Source organism: Phalangium opilio, unplaced genomic scaffold, assembly GCF_054372755.1.
Source record: "Phalangium opilio isolate 3A_F unplaced genomic scaffold, DU_Popi_V2 ptg000230l_1, whole genome shotgun sequence".
NCBI classification, from domain to species: domain Eukaryota; kingdom Metazoa; phylum Arthropoda; class Arachnida; order Opiliones; family Phalangiidae; genus Phalangium; species Phalangium opilio.
In genome coordinates, this window is record NW_028324221.1 from 542,518 (window position 1) to 563,145 (window position 20,628).

The following is a 20,628-nucleotide window of genomic DNA, read 5'->3' on the forward strand; positions in this document are numbered from 1 at the left end:
TACAAATAGATACAATTACGCAATAGGTACCATTAACAGCAATTTGTAATAGGGAAAAAAATTGTACGATTAACAGCGAGAAAGACCACTTCACACAGGTTCACTTCTGATGCTTTTGAAATAGGGAAATTAACTGGAATAGTTTCTTAAACAGTGATGCAAATTCGTACATAACACGTTAGGTGACACCTGTCATTAGATGGGACTGTTTGTACAAGCAATAACAATAGGATGACGACAATTCTGAAAAAGGTAGTTCCTAATTTAAATGCTCTCATTTATGGGTTAGTGAAACCATTTTAACTCACTATCTTCCAACCTTATCAAGTTGAAGGAGTACCTTAATGTATACTTGCACCAAATATGGACTTACCGGCATAATGTGGTTACTATTCTTACCATATATCTTTGGATTACTATAAGTTACTTACGTTTCATTAAATTGTGGCGCTGACGAAGGTCCTAGAAGAGAGGGTGCCTCCGGCTATCCCAAAAATGGAGGCCCTAGGAATCAATGCAGCCAAACGAGACTCAATGGGTGTGAGCTCGAGGTCACGATTGCTTCCTCCCCCAGTCTTTTTCGTTTCCGAGGCTATTGTAGCCACTTTATTTCTTAAATAACTCTTTAAAGTAGCCCACTTCTTTCTTATCTCATCGCCAGTGCACTGTTGCCCTCTGATGTGGTTCACACGATCAGCAATCGTTTGCCACATTTTGCGCCTCTCCTTTTGGGATTTCCCGTACTGATTATTCAGTAACGAGGGCACTGCCTCAAGTTGGGAGACAAGACATTCCATCTCGTCATCGGAATATGTCCCCATTAGTTTGCGGTATCTCGGAACGCCAGCAAGTTTTCGGAAATAGTTTTATAACCAGCTCCCTTGAAACGATCGGAATAATTCCCTGGGGAACACAAATTTTCAACTGTCACTTTTTGACATAAGAAATATATATACCAGTTAACTGGTTTTTCCTTTTCTTTTACACTTAAAGAACTATCTTTAACTAAAACAAATTTGGCCATGGGTAAGTTGGCAGAAAATCCAATCGGCACTAAACTAACTTTTACTTCTCTCGAAACAGAAATCACAATAATGGGAGTGAAATGTTTGAAGATCCTAAATATAACATGATATTCTAAAATTTCCCAGAAAAAAACATGAATCACAAGTTCACGTGTCGAACATACCTCTTTTCCCTTTGTGAATTCCTAGAAAAAGAGTTTTAATAGATAATCAAAAATATAATTTGAAATGTGTAATTGAAAATATTTTAAAAATGCAGGCCTAATGGCAGATAAACCCGCTAATATTATTATAGGCTATGTTAAAAAAACGACTTTTTTTAGCTATCGCAATTAAGCAGTTGAAATAAAAACAAAATCTATTCTAGGAGAGCGGTAGCTCTCTTAGATAAGACTTCATACTGCTCTTAATGTATAAGGAGAGTTTTTTGTTTGAATGCAGTTTTTTTGAATTGTATTGATTGTTTTGAAAAACTTCCACAAAACTACAATTTGGGCCCTCAATATTTGGTTAAAATTTCAAAAAGATCCACCAATTAGTTTATTGTATAAAAAATAAAGTTGCTAAGGGCGATTTTCATTTGCATAAAATTAAACAGTGTTTTTGGTGAAACTCTTCAAATTTTCCCATAGAAATAACATGGGAGTTTTTCTCCATTTTAAGGTTCCCCCACACCAAGACGAAAGTGTCGCAGCGGTGGCGGCGAGTGTAAAAATCGCGATCGACGCGGCAGTGCACATATGAAGCGGCTAGAGTACAACCCCACACCTGGGCGGCAAACCGCGCTGTTTTACAGCGTTTGTACTGCGTTAAATTTGTTTCGCGTCTGCTGCGAATATCGTGTGCATCACACGAACGCGGCAAATTCGCAGCGGCGGCGAACGTTTCGCGGTGTGCATCACACGAACGCGGCAAATTCGCAGCGGCGGCGAACGTTTCGCGGTGTGCATCACACAAACGAACGCGGCAAATTCGCAGCGGCGGCGAACGTTTCGCGGTGTACATCACACGAACGCGGCAAATTCGCAGCGGCCGCGAACGTTTCGCGTTGTGACGTGCTACTCACACCGCCGCGTTTAAGTTATCATATCGTTTTAAATGTATTCGACATCGGACGAGGAAGAAGCTCTCCTATTACTTGCAGTAAATGAAGACACTAAAAGGTAGAACACAATTAGATGTGGGTATTTGAAAGGCGTGCCACAGGTAGCAATAGAAGAATGCCAGTGTTATGTATGTCAGCGCGATACCTTCCTAGCTATTAGCTGAGTGTCATAATCCTACCGGTCGTGTACAATAATCCCTCTTACAAACGCGGGACCAGACTGAGGGGTGCACAATCTACTCCGATCTGTAACTAGTCATTAGGGATGGTAGAGGGATGAGAAGCATCATCTAGATAAAGTGTCAAGCCGACGAGGGTCGATTACTTGCGTCTAATTTTGTCCCTTTCACGGACAAAGGTCTCCTAATGACTGCATCTTTGGCCTAGAACGATACGTTGTTGTTGAACCTATTGTTCAGGGGACGCTAATGACTCCTCTACATGTTCCTCTGGCTACTTATAGCTATAGACATAAACCATCCCTGGGATGTTTCTTTACAGTGTACTTCTTTACGATTCAGTACTTAACGAGGCGCGCATATTTAATGCTTATGACACACTTCGACCCACGTTTAAGTTATTGGTCTACACTGCACGAAACGACCCTATTTGTACTTATTGCGTAAATTACTAATGTCTACTCTACCATTATGGATATTGGGTAGGAAACGAAGGTATTGGGTAGGAAACGAAGGTATTGGGTCCACGATATTAACCTAGAGCGCCACAAATATGGAGAATACCACACGCTGATGCCACACCTTCGGAAGGACGAACAGCGCTTTCACATTTACTTCCTAATGAGTATCACGTCTTTTAGCGAATTAATGGGTCTGATCGACAATAGAATTAGGAAACAGGATACATATTATCGAGAAGCTATCTCACCCGAAGAACGCCTCGCAATTACATTACGGTAAATATATTTGTCATATTTATTATCTGCGTGTAAAGTAAGGCCTTTATGCACTGCAATGTATTTATTTTATTTCACATAATGAACAAGACATCAGAGTGCGCATTTATATAATGAACAAGACATCATAGAGTGCGCGTTTAATTATCATTTAAGTTTGTGTTAATTATTTAAATATGCGACTATTTATGCATATGGATTAAAGTTTTTAATAAATGATGCTGCGGAAGGGTCGTCTGAACCATGGGCCTCACTGATGGTATAATCACGTGAGTCGCATGGCGATGGATGTCTGTATTCGGACGGAACTTGGTCACAACAGTCCTCTAAATCCAGCAATTCCTGCTCCATAATGACCTCTGCTATTTCAAGTTTAGCGATTGCCTGTCGTTTCGCCGTAAACCCTTTTACAGTTTTGGCATGAGCCAGAAAAAGGGTGTCAGTCGCATCAAATACAGCCTTTCCTTTTGACTCGAAATAGCTGATCATGTCGTTGACGGCAGAGGGTGCAGAGCTCTTGCCAATTGGTTTTTTTTCGGTGTGGCGTTACTTATTTCAGTGGTACATTCAACATCATTGCTCCCGATGCTGTTCTTTGGTAAACTAGCGCAAATGTCAGGACGCGATGAATGTGCACTGTCTAAGCTTGCTTCAGATGTAGTTATAGTGTCAGTACACTATCGTCACAGTTGACATCGCTGACATTTGAAGACGTAGATGCAAACGACATGAATGGACGAAAGAACTCCTTCTGCTCAGACCAGATCCATTTCTTGATGTTTGCAGCCTGGCCAGTCTTCGTTTTGGTGGACCTTATGTATTTCCCATAGGAATCCCTAAGATTCTTCCACCTCTTCTTAACGTCTTTTCCTCAAAGTACATTACATTTTACAGATATCTCGCCACTGGTGATACCTTTTACACCATTAGTCATAGCTTTCGGGTGGGATTCACAACAGTGGCTGGAATAGTGAGAGAAGTATTTGAAGCAATATATGCAGTTTTAGAGCCTATATATTTACCGGAACCCACAGCTGATATGTGGAGACGATCAGCTGCAGGGTTTCAAACATCCTGGAACTTTCCGAACTGCATTGGCAGCGTGGACGGCAAACACATTACATTAAAGTGCCCAGAAAAAACAGGTTCTAACTATTGGTGTTATTTGAATAAGTTTTCACTGGTGCTGATGGCAATTGTAGGCCCAGACTATAAATTTATACGTGTCGACATTGGTGGGTATGGCAAAAACAGCGATGGCGGTATATTTGAGGCCTCAAACATGGGACAAAGATTTGAAACCAATATGATGAATGTTCCGGAACCCACACCATTTCCAGGGCAAACTGCACCCACCCTATATGTTGTCATTGGGGATGAAGCATTTGCATTGAAACCGTATTTAATGAGACCCTTCCCATATCGACAAAGTAGGTCCGATCCTGAGAAAGAGACATATAATGCACGACTATGCAGGGCAAGAAGGGTGGTAGAAAATGCCTTTGGCATACTGGCTCAAAAATGGCGCATTTTTTACCGACCCATAGAAACAAAGGTGGCGACTTCAATTCTAATTGTAAAGGCCGCATGCGTCATGCACAATTATTTACGTACTAAGGACTGCAATAGTGCCTTGCTAACACCTTTGGATCCTCCTGAGGCAGGACATCGCGCTTTTGGTGCTGTTGAAAATGATCCCAGACGTGCCACTACCATTGCATTTGCCGTTCGAGACGCATTTGTGACCTATTTCAATGCCACGGTCACAGACCCAAATGCCACATGGTGTGTTATTACGAACTTACTGTAGTAAACCGACAACATATTTCACACTTGAAAAAGGATATCGCGTGCTTTTGTAACCACCAACTGTAATTATGCTTACTCATTAACTTCTAACTATGCCTGAATAAAAGAGTCTTGATACGCTAACTTCAGTCTCATTCCCCAATATATTTCCATACATCCACCTTAGGCTAATCCGGAAGTTAGGCTTACCTTGGGATTCATGGCGGCAGACCCGGGCAGAGTGAATTTACAAATTTACAATTTGTAAATTCTCTCTGATGGCGGCGAGTAACGAGAAAAAGTCTGTCGTCTGCCTTTGTAGCAGACGACAGATTGAATCTTCCCGTTATTCCCGTCCCATCTGCTCCATGAATCACGAGATTAGCCGCACTTCTGGTGATAGGGAATAATATGGATTAGACAGTGAATTTGTTTGACGTTTAACCAGTGGACTTATCCACTTCCAACATCTAGGCCTACTCCTAGTAAGCTACATTAAATTACCAGTAATCCCAAAGGATATGTCAATTCTACTTTGGTGCTTGCTTACAATACAAAATATACTACTTACCACTTTCATTTAACGTAACGCCTATATCTCGCCATATTTTGTCCTTTTGGCGTATGTTTTTGTTATAGACTTGTACTAAAAATTTACTAACTAGTAAACGTTAATCATTATTTAATACTGTTTACAAAGAATGATACATTTTTTTACATGGTTAGGTTTTTACTGCGATATTTCTACATCGTTACAAGCTCGAGAGAGTGACGAGAGGGAATATCGCTTGGGATTGATTATTGATTAAGAACGTTTGTGGTGACATCTAGCCAACGCTATAAAACCACCTCTTTCGTAGAAATGGTTTATAAGTCCAATATTAGACGGGGTTTCGTGGTTCTTCTTGATCGACGTAACTGCGGGCTCACGTTGATTGGAGCGTCAGGGGAAGCGATCGTCGGCTCCACTGATCCAAGCGGCTCTTCGGTTGGTGGTGTTGACGCTTCTGTCTGAGGGTTAATACTAGTGTTCCGCGGTGTTGCTGGCACTTCTGGCTGAAGGTTATCGCTCGTGTTCCGCAGGGGTTCTGTAGTGGTCCGCGGTCGAAGCTGATCGCGATGACGCCTGATTCTACCATAAGGTGTTTGTATATCAAACATCGCGTTACCAAGTGTTGCCGATACTGTGCCGTGGAACCACGGTTGACCGTGACCGAAGTTTCGTGCGTAAACTGTCTGGCCCACCGATAGTCGGAAAGTGCTGTCCTTGTCGATTAGTTCGGTTGGGGTCTTTAAGGGCGGTACGATCAAGCCCAAAGCAAGGGATAGCTTAACATCATGGCAGCTGGAGATAGACTGCTGCCGGTTGTTGGCGTTCGACGATGATTCAGGAGATCTCGGTACGTAAATCGTCGGACGAGAGTTTCCCGACTAATAATAATAATAATAATAATAAAGGCTTTTATTAGGAGTACACTTTCAGAAAAATCTGATTTACAAAGTGGTCCCAGTGTCGATACAATAAAACAATTAAATTAAATTTGTATTCTTAATACACATTCATTTGAGATCTTTTAAAATTTTGATAATTTCATTTTTAAATATTTGCTTAGAATTCAGGTGTTTCAGGTCACTGCTTAGAGAGTTCCATAGGGCTATTCCTCTTTGTTTCGTACTCTTATTTCGTAAGGATGTTTGTAAGTGTTTGACCCAAAAGTTCGAGTCACTGCCACGAGTGCTAATACTATGTTTATCATTTGATTTAGAGAAATGTTCCAATAGGTAGTCGGGCAGATTTCCATTGCGATTTGGAACATGAAGACTAATAGATTATATTTATACATTTCCTTTAGCGTTGTCCATTGTAGATTCTTGAGTGTGTCGGAGGCAGAAGTACGTTTTTTCTTTTTTGAGACAAAACGGGCTGCGTTATTATGGTTAACCTGTAGTTCTTCAAGGCCAGAGTTGCGTGCAGATTTGTAGAATATATCACCGTATGCGAAGATTGGAAGTATTAATGTTTATATAAGTGGTTTAACGTTTTTGTGCTTAACGACGGATGTAGAGGTCGTAGAATTCCCTTTGAACGATTTGTTTTATTTATGATGTAGTCCATCTGATCTCTCCATTTGAGCGTGTCATCTTTAATTACACCGAGATATTTGTAGCGGGATACTCTTTTTATAGATGATCCCTTCAACTTGCTTGCCACCCCAGAGGTGAGAGGCGTCCCATTTTGGCATAGTATCATAAATTCGGTTTTGTATTCACTAAGTATTAAGTTCCTGGATCTTAGTGCTGTCTTAAGTAGGTCCACTTCATAACTCATTTCTTCCAGTAGTTGTTCAGTGGTGGATGATGAAAGAATCAACGCGCTGTCATCCGCGTATTCATTGGAAATACTAGACTTCAACTGTTTATTTACATCGCTAGTGTATGCGTTGAATAAAGTTGGGCCCAGAATGCTTCCATGAGGAACGCCTCTGGTTATGTCCATGGTCGATGAGATGCAGCCGTTGACAGCTACTACTTGCTTTCGCTTAAGAATGTAGGACTGGATCCATTTTAATGCCTTTTTAGAGAGTTTCTTACGTTTGAGAGTTAGATAGAATGGTCGACAGTGTCAAAGGCCTTGGTTAAATCAGCAAATATTACTCCGACGTAATATCCTTTGCCTAGGCAATTTATTATTGATTCTAATAAATAGAAGATACTTGTACAGGTCGAGTAGCCCGGGCGGAATCCGGATTGTAGTTTGTATAAGTGGCTATTTTTAGCAAGATGAGCATGCAGTTGTTGATGAGCAAAATGTTCTAAGGATTTTGACATACAGGGCAAAACAGAGACTGGTCTGTAGTTTCCCATGTCAGACTTTTTACCCTTTTTATGAACTAAGACGACTTTAACGGTTTTCCATGCAGTTGGAAATTTAGCTTCATTGAAGGATTTGTTTATTATTTTGGTGATATATGGGGTTATTACGCCTGCCAATGAATGAACGATCTTTGCTGGAATATTATCCGATCCGGTTGCTTTCTTAGGTTGAGTTTTTCTTAGGCAATTAAACACAGCGCTTTCAGTAACGTTTTGGAAATGAAATGGTTCAGAGATATACTCAGTTAGGCTACCCGCATCCGCAGGGTAAGCTGATGGGTACGGTCGAGAGTAAAGTGGGTATTAAATTCACTGGCAACGTCACTCGGAATTGATAGGATTTTTCCGTTAAGTTCAATCAGATTTATTTTGTGGCCTTTTTCTTTGAGATAGGGTTTAAGCATTTTCCATGCATGTCCAGAACCTTTCTGCCCGAGGTGTAAGTAGATAGAAAGTGTCACTTCTGGCCCACTGGCGTCAGACAGTGCCAGATGGCACCTGCAAATATGCCGTCAATGGACGCCCACAGCATTTTCTTCTTATGGCGCCAGTGAATCAAACATTTTCACCCAATCTTGTTGTAACGTCAGTGAAACGTACATAGCGTCAGTGAATCAATCATGGCGTCAATGTTAGGCTTAAGCGTCATATCCGGCAACGTGGTAAATAACCCTTGTAGTACACGCGGTTTAAACGTCATGTCGACTATAAGAATGTGATTGGTCTAAAAAGTGCGCCATGTTTACATGGTCAGAAAGTCACGTGACATTAAAGTATAGAAGACGAGGACGGTTTAAAGATAAGACATTCTACATCCTTCCTTGAAGTACCGAGCCAGATCCGAAAAATGTAAGTATAAATTTCTTTAAATATAAGTTTACGGTAGTTAATTCCTCCCGCATTTATCGATATGGATTCAAGTATGCAACACCCCTTTACCGGACTAGTGGCTGGAGTCACCGGCTGTGGGAAAAGTGTTTTCGTAGGAGAATTAATTAAGCATAAGGATATATGTATTTCGCCCACCCCCGAAAGAATAATTTGGTGTTACACGAAGTATCAGTCGAAACTATACGGCGCTATACTATCCCATACTCCGAGTGTAGAATTTCACGAGGGTTTTTTAGATGTTAGCACCCTAGATGCTAATGTGAGGAACTTCGTTATATTAGACGACTTACTATGTGAAATAGCGAATAATAAGGACGTGACGAATCTTTTCATTAGGGGTTCGCACCATAGGAATACCTCAGTTTTAATTTTAATGCAGAATCTTTATTATCCCGGGAAGGAAATTCGCACCTTAAACTTAAATGCCCATTACTTGGTTATATTTAAAACACCACGTGATCAGTCTGCCATTATCCATCTTGCGAAACAACGAAACAAATTACGCCAGGAAATAGTAAATACGTGGTAGACTCCTTTAGACAGGCGACGTTGGAATCTTACGGCTATCTTTTTGTAGACCTTAAGGCTAACACCCTAGATAACCACCGTCTAAGAACAGGTATACTTCCAGGTCAACAAGCAGCAGTATTCATACCGAAATGACGGCCATCCTGGAAGCGAATTTTTTCCGGATTAAAGGACGATGGATAATCAAGGAGCTGACTAGGTACTTGAAGGAGACCGACGCGTACGAGGTCTGGATCTTCCAATTTCCATGCAAGTTCTCGGAGTTATCCGTCAATGATAAAAGACAGGGCAGGTGGCTCTCACGGAACACTTGCGATCTAGCATTCGAGGAAGGAGATTACCCATACGAGATGGCACTACATTCGAGCTAGAGCATCGTCATACGTGACGAAAGGAGCGGAGAAGGCTGAAACCCTATCAAAGTTCTTGGGGTGCGAAGTTACCAACGCCGAAGACTACGGTTGCCCAAGACTATCAAGTATCGACTGCGAAACCCCCAGGGCTTATACATTCCATAGGGACAGCAACAACTGTACCTTGGTGAAGGCGTCCAAGCTAGCGAAATGGCTCCATCAAAACGAGTCGGCGATAATTTAAATTTTTTTAAATATATTGCTAATTGTAACTCTTGCCAAAGAAATGCTGCATTAAAATTTGCCAATAAAGAAGCGATTAAATCTATTGTCGAGTATTGTATAAATATCCTACGGTGCAATGTCCCTCTTTCAGAGGAAGAGAAGGAGCGGTTGAAGAAACATCGACACGTTGTAAGAAAAGTTACGTCTAACATCCACCCTTCAAAGAAAAGGAAACTATTAATTCAAAGCGGAGGTTTTATCCCTTTACTTCTCGGACCGTTACTATCTATCATTAGTTCAGTAGCAGGTGCGGCTATAAGTCGAGCTATAAAGTAAAAATGGCGCGAAAATATTTTTAATTTCCGAAGAAACGTATAATACGTTTAATTCAAATAGTAGTTTAAAAGTCGACACTTTAATGGAGTTGGATAAGGAGGATAAGTTGAAATCCATCACAAACGATGCTAAATTAAACGATACTGATAAATTATTAAGATATAACCACGTGCTTTCGAGGGAAATTAGTAAAATGGTGAAAAGAGCTAAAGTAAAACCAGCGAAAAACCGGAATTGGAGTCCTGAAATCGCCTCTTCGGCTCCTTCCTATAGCGCAGTTGATTGTTTGAACTTGCACAAATGGATTGACCATATATCAAAAATAATATTGACACACGCCGGAGAGTTAATATATGAGAAGCGTAAAATCATCGGTTCAAATATAATTGATTTATTAGCTTATACTGCGACGAGTTCTAAAAAACGGTCGTCCGTCATTGGCGCCCCACAGTTTTACCAACTTTTGTTTACGGTTAATGTAAAAAGAACATAAATTAAAATTAGAAAAACAGACCTACCCCCGCCTGTAAAAAGTGAAGCGAAGAAAGAAAAAGTGGAGAAAGAAGAAGTGAAGGAGGATTATTATTTCCCCGCTCAGACTGGTGAAGGTTTCGGAAATTGGATAAACTTGTAGCACTTGTTTTTAATAAAATACGTTTCAATTACATTCCACGTTTCATTCATTTTAAGTATCCCGATATGGAAGGTTGTGATAATCAGGTGGGTACTTTTGTGGTGTTAGCCAACCAAGTAGACACATTTTATAAATCTCCTAAAATTTTAACTGTGGTTTTAGTAATTGCCATATTCATAATTATAGAGGTTAGCGATTTTCTCTTGAGGCATTATCATAGTGTAACCAACTGCACCCTTAATGGATAGACTAAAAGAGATTTATTCTAATGTTTCTGACCCGGGTTCATATGGAGGTGTTCTCGGATTATATCAAGCGGCTAAAGAGGTTGGCTTAAGGGTTACGATAAAAGACGTGGAGACATTTTTTCAAATCTCAAGATAATTACACAGGAATGCTAGAAAAAACTTTAAGAGAAATAGGAGAATAGTTTATGGGGTCGATGAGCAGTGGCAGATTGATTTAGCTGATTTGAAGAGCCTAACTCGTCACAATAAAGGGTTCAGATACCTCCTACGCTGCATTGACGTTTTCAGTAAATACGCAATTGTAGCGGCTACCAAGAACAAGAAAGGACCAAAGGGCTTTTAAGGCTATTCTTAAGTCTGGTCGCTCGCCAAAAAGAGTGCAAAGTGACCACGGTAATGAGTTCATATGCAGGGATGTTCAGAGAGAGTTGAAAAGGAGGGGAATTGAGTTCTTTGCCCCGGATTCCGAACAGAAAGCTACGATAGTTGAAAGGTTCAACAGAACTCTAAAAAGTCGCATGTACCGGTATTTCACGGAAAACAATACCTATAAGTACATTGACGCTCCTTAAGACATGGTTCAGGCTTATAATAACAATTATCATCGATCCATAAAGTGTAAACCTGTTGAAGTCACACCCGAAACATCGAGACGGGTATGGGAAAACCTTTACGGCGATATAGACTTCTCTCCACCATTATGGTATCATTTCGTTATTGGTGACGTAGTCCGGATAAGCAAACATAAGAATATTTTCGAGAAGGGTTACTTGCCCACGTGGTCGGAAGAACTTTTCAAAGTGGTGGAGAGATTACCCCGTAGTCCAGCGGTGTATAGGATCCAAGATTTTAATTCGGAACCGATTACTGGTATTTTTTACAAGGAACAATTACAGAAAGTGGGTAAAGACCTAAATTCTAGCGTGTTTAAAATAGAAAAGATATTGAGGAAACGCCGCAGACCCGACGGGACGCTAGAGAAGCTAGTACGTTGGATAGGATACTCTCCGTCTTTTGACAGTTGGGTTCAGGAAATAGATTTAGTATGAGCTTTTACATCACTTTACCTTCCGACTCTTCGATGAATTATTTTCCTGGCAATACGAGAAGTACATTGAGGACATACCTCCCTGAACCCGTAAAATTGGAGGGATTTTACGAAGTAGGCATAGCGGAAATTAGCTACCCGCACACTTGGGATAATTTGAGTAAAACATGTCCTCTTATACTCATGAGTAATGGTAATTTGGTGTATACTACAATTATAGAGTTACCCGCTGGATATTACGGGAATATCCAGAACCTATCGAGCAACTTAACTACGTCGAGGAAGGTGTGTCAAACGAAACTACACGCGAACCTTCCACCCATGTCAAGTATTCCTTTAGTTACATAAAACGCATACGACGAGTACAAATTTCAATCAAAGAGGATTATTTTTTAACTATACCGGGGGAGCTAGCTGTAATTCTTGGATTCTCCAAAGATTCCGCAGAATCCTCGACTTTTTCCAAGTCCTCGATAGCCGCGTAACCCGTTTACCTCGACGCAGGACTTCATTCACTCTTTGTTTATAGCGACGTAGTCGAGTCTAGACCCGTGGGAGATGTACATATACCTCTACTAAGAATCGTTAGCGTGCAGGGCAATAACGGAGAAACGGTGGACAGGGATTTTCCTTAACCCCACTACCTCCCCCTCGCCTGCAATTCTTTCCAGTCAATTGAAGTTAACACTATGAGTGAGCTTGGTACACCCATTGATTTCGTGAGAGGGAGAGTTCACGTTACGCTACACTTTAGACCCCGTAGAATGTGGTCGTCAATATAAATTAGAAGGTAAGATAGATTCGCTCATCATTTACACTTGAAGTGTTAGACGAAGAACGTCGCCAAATCAAATATGTCCTTAAACCAATCAGACTACGATTATCACTTTTTAAACCAGATCGGACATGGTAGAGGAGTTGATTACAATAAGCACTTTCATTCCCAATCGTAGCCCTTAGTGCGGCGGAAGAAATCCGAAAAATGACGGCGAATGGGATTAAAACGATACGGAAGTCTAGATCACTCGTCAGTTCAGTCTCGGCAAGAAAGAGGAAAGCAACGTCCTTTAAACGACCTGGCATTTGTTCATAAAATATATATAATAATGACGCGAATCCATCTCGGTTCGCATGGGTCGGTCAGCACCGAAGTTGAACTTTTCGACGTACCCCTTACCAATACCAGCATTCTGAGTGGAGAATGGGTCGAATACAGTCCCTTCTCTAACATTAACGAAAATTCGACAATCACGTTTACCGTGGCTGGCAGTTCCGACGCGTATTTGGACTTGTCCAAGACTTTACTACATATTCAAGTTAGGATTGTAGACCCGTCAGATGGAAAAACAATCCCAGCAGCTGCGGACAAAGCTGGACCAGTAAATAACTTCCTGCATAGTCTTTTCAGTGAAGTACACCTTTCGGCTCAAGAGAGATCCGTTACACCATCACCGAAAAACTACCCTTACAAGGCCATGTTTCAAACGGCGGTGACGTTCGGAGGACCTGCCAAAACCAGTTTTCTTACTAGTTCCATGTTTTGCAAAGACACTGCTGGGAAATTTGACGTGTTGGTCGATAACGAAGGGTTTAAAACAAGGGCGGCTTTCGCTAGAAAAGGGACAATAGATATGGTAAGAACTGTACACTTGGATCATTGTCAACAACCCCGATACTTCCCAAATTTAACGGATCTCAAATTCAGGTTTGTTAAAAGTCCAAACGAATTTTGCGTGCAGGCAGCCGGTGCAGTTAAATGGAAAGTAGTTTACGAGGTAGCATCCTTGTATGTTCGTAAAGTAAAATTACCATCGGAAGTGTTAATCGCTCACGCTAAATGTCTGGAACTGACAACTAGTACAGGAAAAATAGGTTTTAACCCGTAACAAATTGAAACAAAGCTGAAAATTTCAGATCTTATAGATTTTTGGGTGCTCTTTAACGTGGTGTGGTCTCCCACACTCTCCCATTGGAGGAATTTGCGCCATATTGGAAAATGGCGGACAAAATCGAGAAAACGTTTAATAACTTCGGTTCTACTTAACCGATTAACACATAATTGGGCTTCAATTGTAGATCACCTTCAAACACATAATTCACCTCTTAAGATATTTTGTCTTACAACTAACCGGAAGTTCACAATCTGACTCTGAAGATTAGCCTCATATAAAAATGGGAATTTAAAGCATTTTATGGTTTCTATATTCAGAATACATTTCCAAAATCGAGAAAAAGTTTAATAACTCTGGTTCTACTAACCCGATTAACAAGTTATTAGGCTTCAATTGTAGATTACTACCAAACACATAATTCATCCTAAAGACATGTTGTCCTTCAACTAACCGGAAGTTCACAATCCAGCCCGGAAGGTAAGGCAAATCTAATTTTTGAGTATTTCGAAAAGGTTTCAAGCGAAATAAATGCCAAGAGGGTTTTAAACCTAAAATATAATATTCCCATTATATTTTTACCTCTAAGTGACGATGACGTCACGGAGAGGTATTATACTGGACGTATGTGTGTGTGCGGGGATGTCTGTCTGTCTGTGTGTCGGTCACCGCGTCCGCAGTTGGCAAATCGGAGCAAACGTGTTCGCAGTAATTTTTGGCTTCTACTCCCAACGTTAGGATCAAGAAGTGCGTGGCGATCGGCTGGGGTTACGAGAAACGTCTAGCCTCCCAATTGCAGGGCTTCAACCAAAGATTCATGCAATTGCGGATTTCTTATCATTTATTGTGAATCAATCGCCTTATATACCCTAAATTTCCAAAAAATTGTTAAAGAGGCATACGCTAGAATTCAAACGTCAACAATAGCTATGTATAAAATTATTTTAGGAATTAAGTTTCTTAAAACGACTTCAATAGAATTACGTTAAACTACTGACGACTAAAGTAAGTAATATCAATTATATTTTCATAATTATTTTCTTAATTGCGTCTCGTATCGGAGAGGTTATTTTGGTTTACCAACTTGTATATTAGTATATTTATCAATATTGGTTAAGCTTAAGTTTAATCATAGTCCTCTACTTGAGGTTGAGCCTCAAAATCTCTATGTTCATTTGAACAAGATACTCCCTTGCAACGTCTACAAATTGAAGAACAGACTGGACCAGTTTTACCGCATTCACATTTCAAGTCACAGACTTCCTTGCATTTACGAGGGATCATCTGCAGAAGCTCAGCTGGAGCAGGTTGTAGAGTGGTAACGATTGGTTTGAGTTCAAATCCTACCTGTCTCCAACCCCATTCTCTAGCATTTATGCTGCTTCCAAGCCACGTTTGAACTTCGTGATAAACTCTATTTGAATGCTGCTTTGCTGCCGCACTTGTTGGTGGAAGAGAAGCTAATTCAAAAGCTCAGTTCTATAATCTTCATTTAAAGTATACACTTGGTTATGTTAACTTTGTTTCACACGCTTTAACTCAACTTTAGCCGTATTGACAAGTCTGGGCGAACAATGGTATATATTAAAACATTAAGTTTTATGATGGTACAAAGGCTGTTTTACCCTCTCCCGTACTATACATTATAGCTCTTGTCAGAAAAGAAGCAAAATTGTCAGTAATAGGAACTATATGTTTTATTTTGGAAACGTATTTTGAAAATAGAAACCATAAATGCTTAAAATACCCATTTTTTATGTGAGGTTAATCTTCAGGGTCAGATTGTGAACTTCCGGTTAGTTGTAGTGCAAAATATCTTAAGAGATGAATTATGTGTTTGAAGGTGATATACAATTGAAGCCTAATTACGTGTTAATCGGTTAAGTAGAACCGGAGTTATTAAACGTTTTCTCGATTTTGGAAATGTATTCGGAATATAGAAACCATAAAATGCTTTAAATTCCCATTTTTATATGAGGCTAATCTTCAGAGTCAGATTGTGAACTTCCGGTTAGTTGTAAGACAAAATATCTTAAGAGGTGAATTATGTGTTTGAAGGTGATCTACAATTGAAGCCCAATTATGTGTTAATCGGTTAAGTAGAACCGGAGTTATTAAACGTTTTCTCGATTTTGTCCGCCATTTTCCAATATGGCGGAAATTCCTCCAATGAGAGAGTGTGGGAGACCACACCACGTTAAAGAGCGCCCAAAAATCTATAAGATCTGAAATTTTCAGCTTTGTTTCAATTTGTTGCGGGTTCCCTCTATTTTTGGGCTAAAATGACTGTACTAAACTATGAAATGCCCGATTATTCGTACGGAATGCAACACTTTCTCAATTAACAGTGGTACAAAAATATGCGTTAGAGATAATTTATTCAAGGGTCAACTACCCAAAAGAGTTCTTTTCGCTCTTGTAGATCAAAATGCGTATTTGGGTGATTGTGGAAAGTCTCCTTTCAATTTTCAACCTTTTGATTTAAATCATATTGCGCTGTACCTCGACGGAGCGAGTGTTCCGCATAAGCCCCTTACCCCAAACTTTTCAGGTGGTCAGTATATGAGATCTTATACCAATCTCTTTACCCAAACCTCTCAATGGTTATTGGACGAGGGGAACTTTATTTCACGAGAGGAATTCCCCAATGGGAATTGCATATTCGCTTTTGATTTAAGCCCCGACCTTAAAAGTTCGACCTCTCAATTTCAGTTGATAAGGAATGGTAATCTACGATTGGAATTAAAATTCGCCAAAGACTTGCCCCAGACTATCACAGTTTTATATTACTCTGAGTTTCAGAATTTGGTTAAGATTGATAAGAATAGAACTGTCATATACGATTACAACTAGAAGATTATGGACACTATACAAATAACTAGAATTAAGGAAAGGGATAAATTCACCAAGGATCTTTTTCGCCGCGGATATGTTACTTAAAACTGTGAAATCTTTCCCTTCCCTATATATCGTGAATACGGGAATGTCGGATACCAACGGAGAACATTGGACTGTTATCTACTTTTCTAGTAACAAAAATACAGAGTTCTTTGATAGTTTTGGAAACCCACCGGACATGTTTCAATTCAACGATTTCGTAGAAAGAAATAGTGTTACCGTAACTTTTAATTCAAAACAATTTCAAGGAAATACCAGTAGGACATGCGGCGGGTACTGTATTTATTTTTCTTTGTATAGATGTAGAGGTATTAAAATGTATGATATTTGCTTAAAATTTGTAAAAGATAAGAATTTGAATGATAAAATGATATCGGAATTTATGTACAAGAGATTTTCAATAAAGTTTTTTTAAATTTAAATGTGTGTTTTTCTTGTTCAAATCGCGCGCGAATTTATTCCTACTCACGTGCGCGGGAATTTTCTTACACACGCGCATGCGCGGCCGGTCCTCGGGCTGGGGGTCTGCCCTCCCTCCTAGAATGAATTAATGTTGCCTAAGTTGTATGAAGTAAGTGAAAGAGAGAATTGGTATTTAAAAATAAATTTTTATTGAGAATGAGAAACCTTAAACTTGAGGCCTAAAACTCATTTGCGGGAGAGGGTAAAAACAAAACTTAAAACTATACATTCTACTTGAACATAAAATTATTTAAACTTAAAACTATACATTATTGAAACTAAAAAACTATACCTTATTGAAACTAAAAAACTATACATTATTGAAACTAAAAAACTATACATTAAATTATTTAAATTATAAAAAAAACTAAACATTAAATTATATAAACCTAAAAACTATTCATTAACTAACAATTATTAAACATCTTTAATTTTAAAATGACCGTGCGAGTACGTCGATATTCCATCGATGATGAACCTCTTATCATCGCAAGGGTTCAGCGCTAATTTCCACTGCGTAACGGAATAGAGTTGATGTTTTACGCTTACGATCCGCTTCATCTCCTCGATGGTAAGCTCCCGCTCTAGGAGACATTCCTTGTATTGGGCATGTCGGATCTTCTTTTGGACAACGCGACGACAGACACCCTTCGCCGTCTTCTTTTCACCCTTTGCCGACAGGATACTGTACATTTTCGGCCGCAAGCCGCAGAACTCCTGGATCAAAATGCCATTGAGTTCATCTTTGAACTTCCCAAGCACCTTCTTGTTTTCATCACTGAAGAGTGGATGATCCTTAGGGTAGCCGGAAAAGTCATACATCTAATCTCCTTGTTTTGGGCAAAGTCGCTGGGAAGGTCTTCCGTGAAAATTTGATAGGTGAGACTGTCTGTAATTATACATAGAAAAAATAACATTGGATTAGTTTTAAAATCAAGTAAAGGTTTTTTATATATATATATAAATCTATTGTAAACGATTAAAATACCTGTATCCGTGAAAAGAAGTTTGACATCGCCGCCATATCTAGCCTGCATGGTGTTGTAATGGAAGTCATACATTACTAACTTTGACAAGTCCAATATTGCAAAGCCAGTGTAGATGGGGCGGTCCAACTTGAGAGATTTCTTCAGCCGATGGATTCCAACCAGCTTGTTCCTGAAGATGGTGAATCTCTGGAATGTAGGGGAACTGGACTTCTTGATGGCCTGCTCCCGGGTCTGTACAAGGTCGAAGTTGATTCGGTTGCGGAGGTTCTCCATCGTCTTGCCGAAAACGCTGTTAAAAGATAATAATTAATTTACGTGTACAATAATAACTTGAGGGTTAGGCGGGTTCATACCTATTATTAGCTAGCTTGAAGAAATCCTTTTCAAAGTCGTTGGTCGCCTGCTTCCTCTTTTCTGTATTAAATTCAATAAAAGGTTTTAACCATGCGCCCTGCTCGAATGTGAGGATGCTATAGATTTTTCCTAATTTCATCCCCTTAGCTAGGTAAAACTTGAGGTTTCGGTAGTGAAGAACATATTTCTCCCTGTTATAAAGCGAGGGTAATAATTTTGGGAGACTATCCTTGACTTTAATTTTGAGCTTATGCAATTGTTCCACCGAAAACGGGGAAAGCTCGTCCACGCTAATAACACGTGCTTCGGGGGCTAGGGGAAGGCAGTTATGTTCCTCGTGCAAACTTTCCGGGTACTCAAGATCTACCTCTAGAATAAACCCCTGGGAATCATCATCTGGGTGATTCAAAATAATTTCACGGGTGAAATCCTGACAGGGTTGAATCCATCGAAAACCACTCATCGGTAGGTGGTGACACATTACAGTACCGTAAAGGTTATTACAGTCTAGGTAGGTAATGTAAGAGCTACGTTTTGCTGGGTCGAATGTTTCGGGAAGATCCTTATTATTAGCTATTGCCAACCTATGTGTAATTAAAGAAACACCCACTCTTATCCCCTTCTCAATAAAAAGATGCATATCAGGGTCTAATAAAAGTTCCAATCTTACTCGGGTCATGCATAGCGCACTTTGCCAAGCAAAGCCGGGGCCTGTATATGCGTGCGCACAATCTAACTTATAATATTCTAAACACATGGTCCTGAAACTCTCGAAAACATCCGCTAGGAGCAAAACGTCGGTCGTAACATATAAGTCATGATACTCGCCCAGATTAGCGATTTGGAATTTCTCCCAAACTGTTTGAGCCTGGGAGTAATCCGCATCACTAATCTCCTCGTCCGTCAGGGTATTGAAAAAGCCAACCTTGGGTGGTAGCTCCGTCTCGTCGAATTTCGTCTGGCAGTCAAAGTAGTCGTATGGGTAGACCTGTTTCCTCAGTAGATGTGGTACTTCCTCGGCGTTGAACACAGAGCTTAAACATTTAAACTTGTCAGCTCCTCCTCTGGCCAGATTTGCCACGAGTGTCTCCAGCGATGCAGGCATGAACCTAATTGAGTCTAAAAACCTTAGATTACCAAGAGAAAATGAAATATTAGTTTCCGAATTTGTAGGAATGCACTTAATCTCCTGATCTTTAACCAGCCCTATCTTATTCATTATAAGATGGGCGTCGTAACGAGAGAGATTGTGCATAACGACCGGAACGAAATTCCTGCTCCTCAGCTTCAGGTTACACGAATTATGAGCGGCTCCCCTGTAGGCTCCGGTAGTATGATCGTGGTTACGTACTTTACAATCATTTACGGTAAAGGGTTCGTTACATAGGTAGCAGTCTTGGGCCGAGGCAAACTGCGCCTTATCTAAGTTTGGTAAATTCATGGGGGTGTTAACTTTAATTTTACCCTGAATAATTGCATCTTCACGCAAAAGGTTTTCTAAAAACCTTTCCGTGGCATCTACCCCACGATAAGTAACCGGTTTGGACACTGAACCATCGTGACCAACAATCACATAGCTGAATCCACAGGAGATATGCTGCGAAGTTTTCGTGGTTGAAGAGAGTTCACTGTCGGGGTCACATCGGTGAACTTTGCGAAGAATCGACTCGAAGTCAGCGTAGATGACGTATTTAACCTGTGGGAATAGACAAAACATGTTATCAGTGATAATTTACTCTATAATGATAACCGAACTATCTCCCCCTCTCTCATGTATCTAATCTTAGCGTTGTCCCCTTTCCCCCTCCCCCTGATAAATAATAATAGTTTTAGCCTAGCTTTTGTTGCCAGGCAACGTTTTTGAATTCCAGAATGGGTTCCTTCACCGGCATCTCGATTTTCTGGGGTCCGTGTAGGCTGCACTCCTTGATGTGGTCCTTGTAGTTTGCCTCCGAGTTCACACCGCAGAAACGATGTAGGCAATAACGGCAGAAATAGTTCCTGTTCTTTTGTGCGGTGAACGTTCTTGCAAGAAGTCGGGTCATGCTGCGAATTAAACAAAAGT

The 20,628-nt window shown here is 40.2% G+C and overlaps 3 protein-coding genes across 3 annotated transcripts; 2 read left to right on the plus strand and 1 right to left on the minus strand.

Moving 5' to 3' along the window:
- Positions 1 to 437: 437 nt before the first annotated feature.
- On the minus strand, positions 438 to 821 carry LOC149613094 (nuclear apoptosis-inducing factor 1-like). The gene has a single exon (XM_089858052.1). It carries the CDS (start codon positions 819 to 821, stop codon positions 438 to 440), a length of 384 nt encoding a protein of 127 aa, XP_089714178.1.
- A 2,953-nt stretch (positions 822 to 3,774) lies between these two features.
- On the plus strand, positions 3,775 to 4,856 carry LOC149613095 (uncharacterized). The gene is made up of 2 exons (XM_089858053.1): positions 3,775 to 3,863; positions 3,941 to 4,856. Exons 1-2 carry the CDS (start codon positions 3,775 to 3,777, stop codon positions 4,854 to 4,856), a joined length of 1,005 nt encoding a protein of 334 aa, XP_089714179.1.
- An 8,221-nt stretch (positions 4,857 to 13,077) lies between these two features.
- Positions 13,078 to 16,713, plus strand: LOC149613096 (uncharacterized protein F54H12.2-like). Its single transcript, XM_089858054.1, has 2 exons — positions 13,078 to 13,828; positions 16,412 to 16,713. The coding sequence occupies exons 1-2, from the start codon at positions 13,078 to 13,080 to the stop codon at positions 16,711 to 16,713; spliced, it is 1,053 nt and encodes a 350-aa protein (XP_089714180.1).
- Positions 16,714 to 20,628: the final 3,915 nt, after the last annotated feature.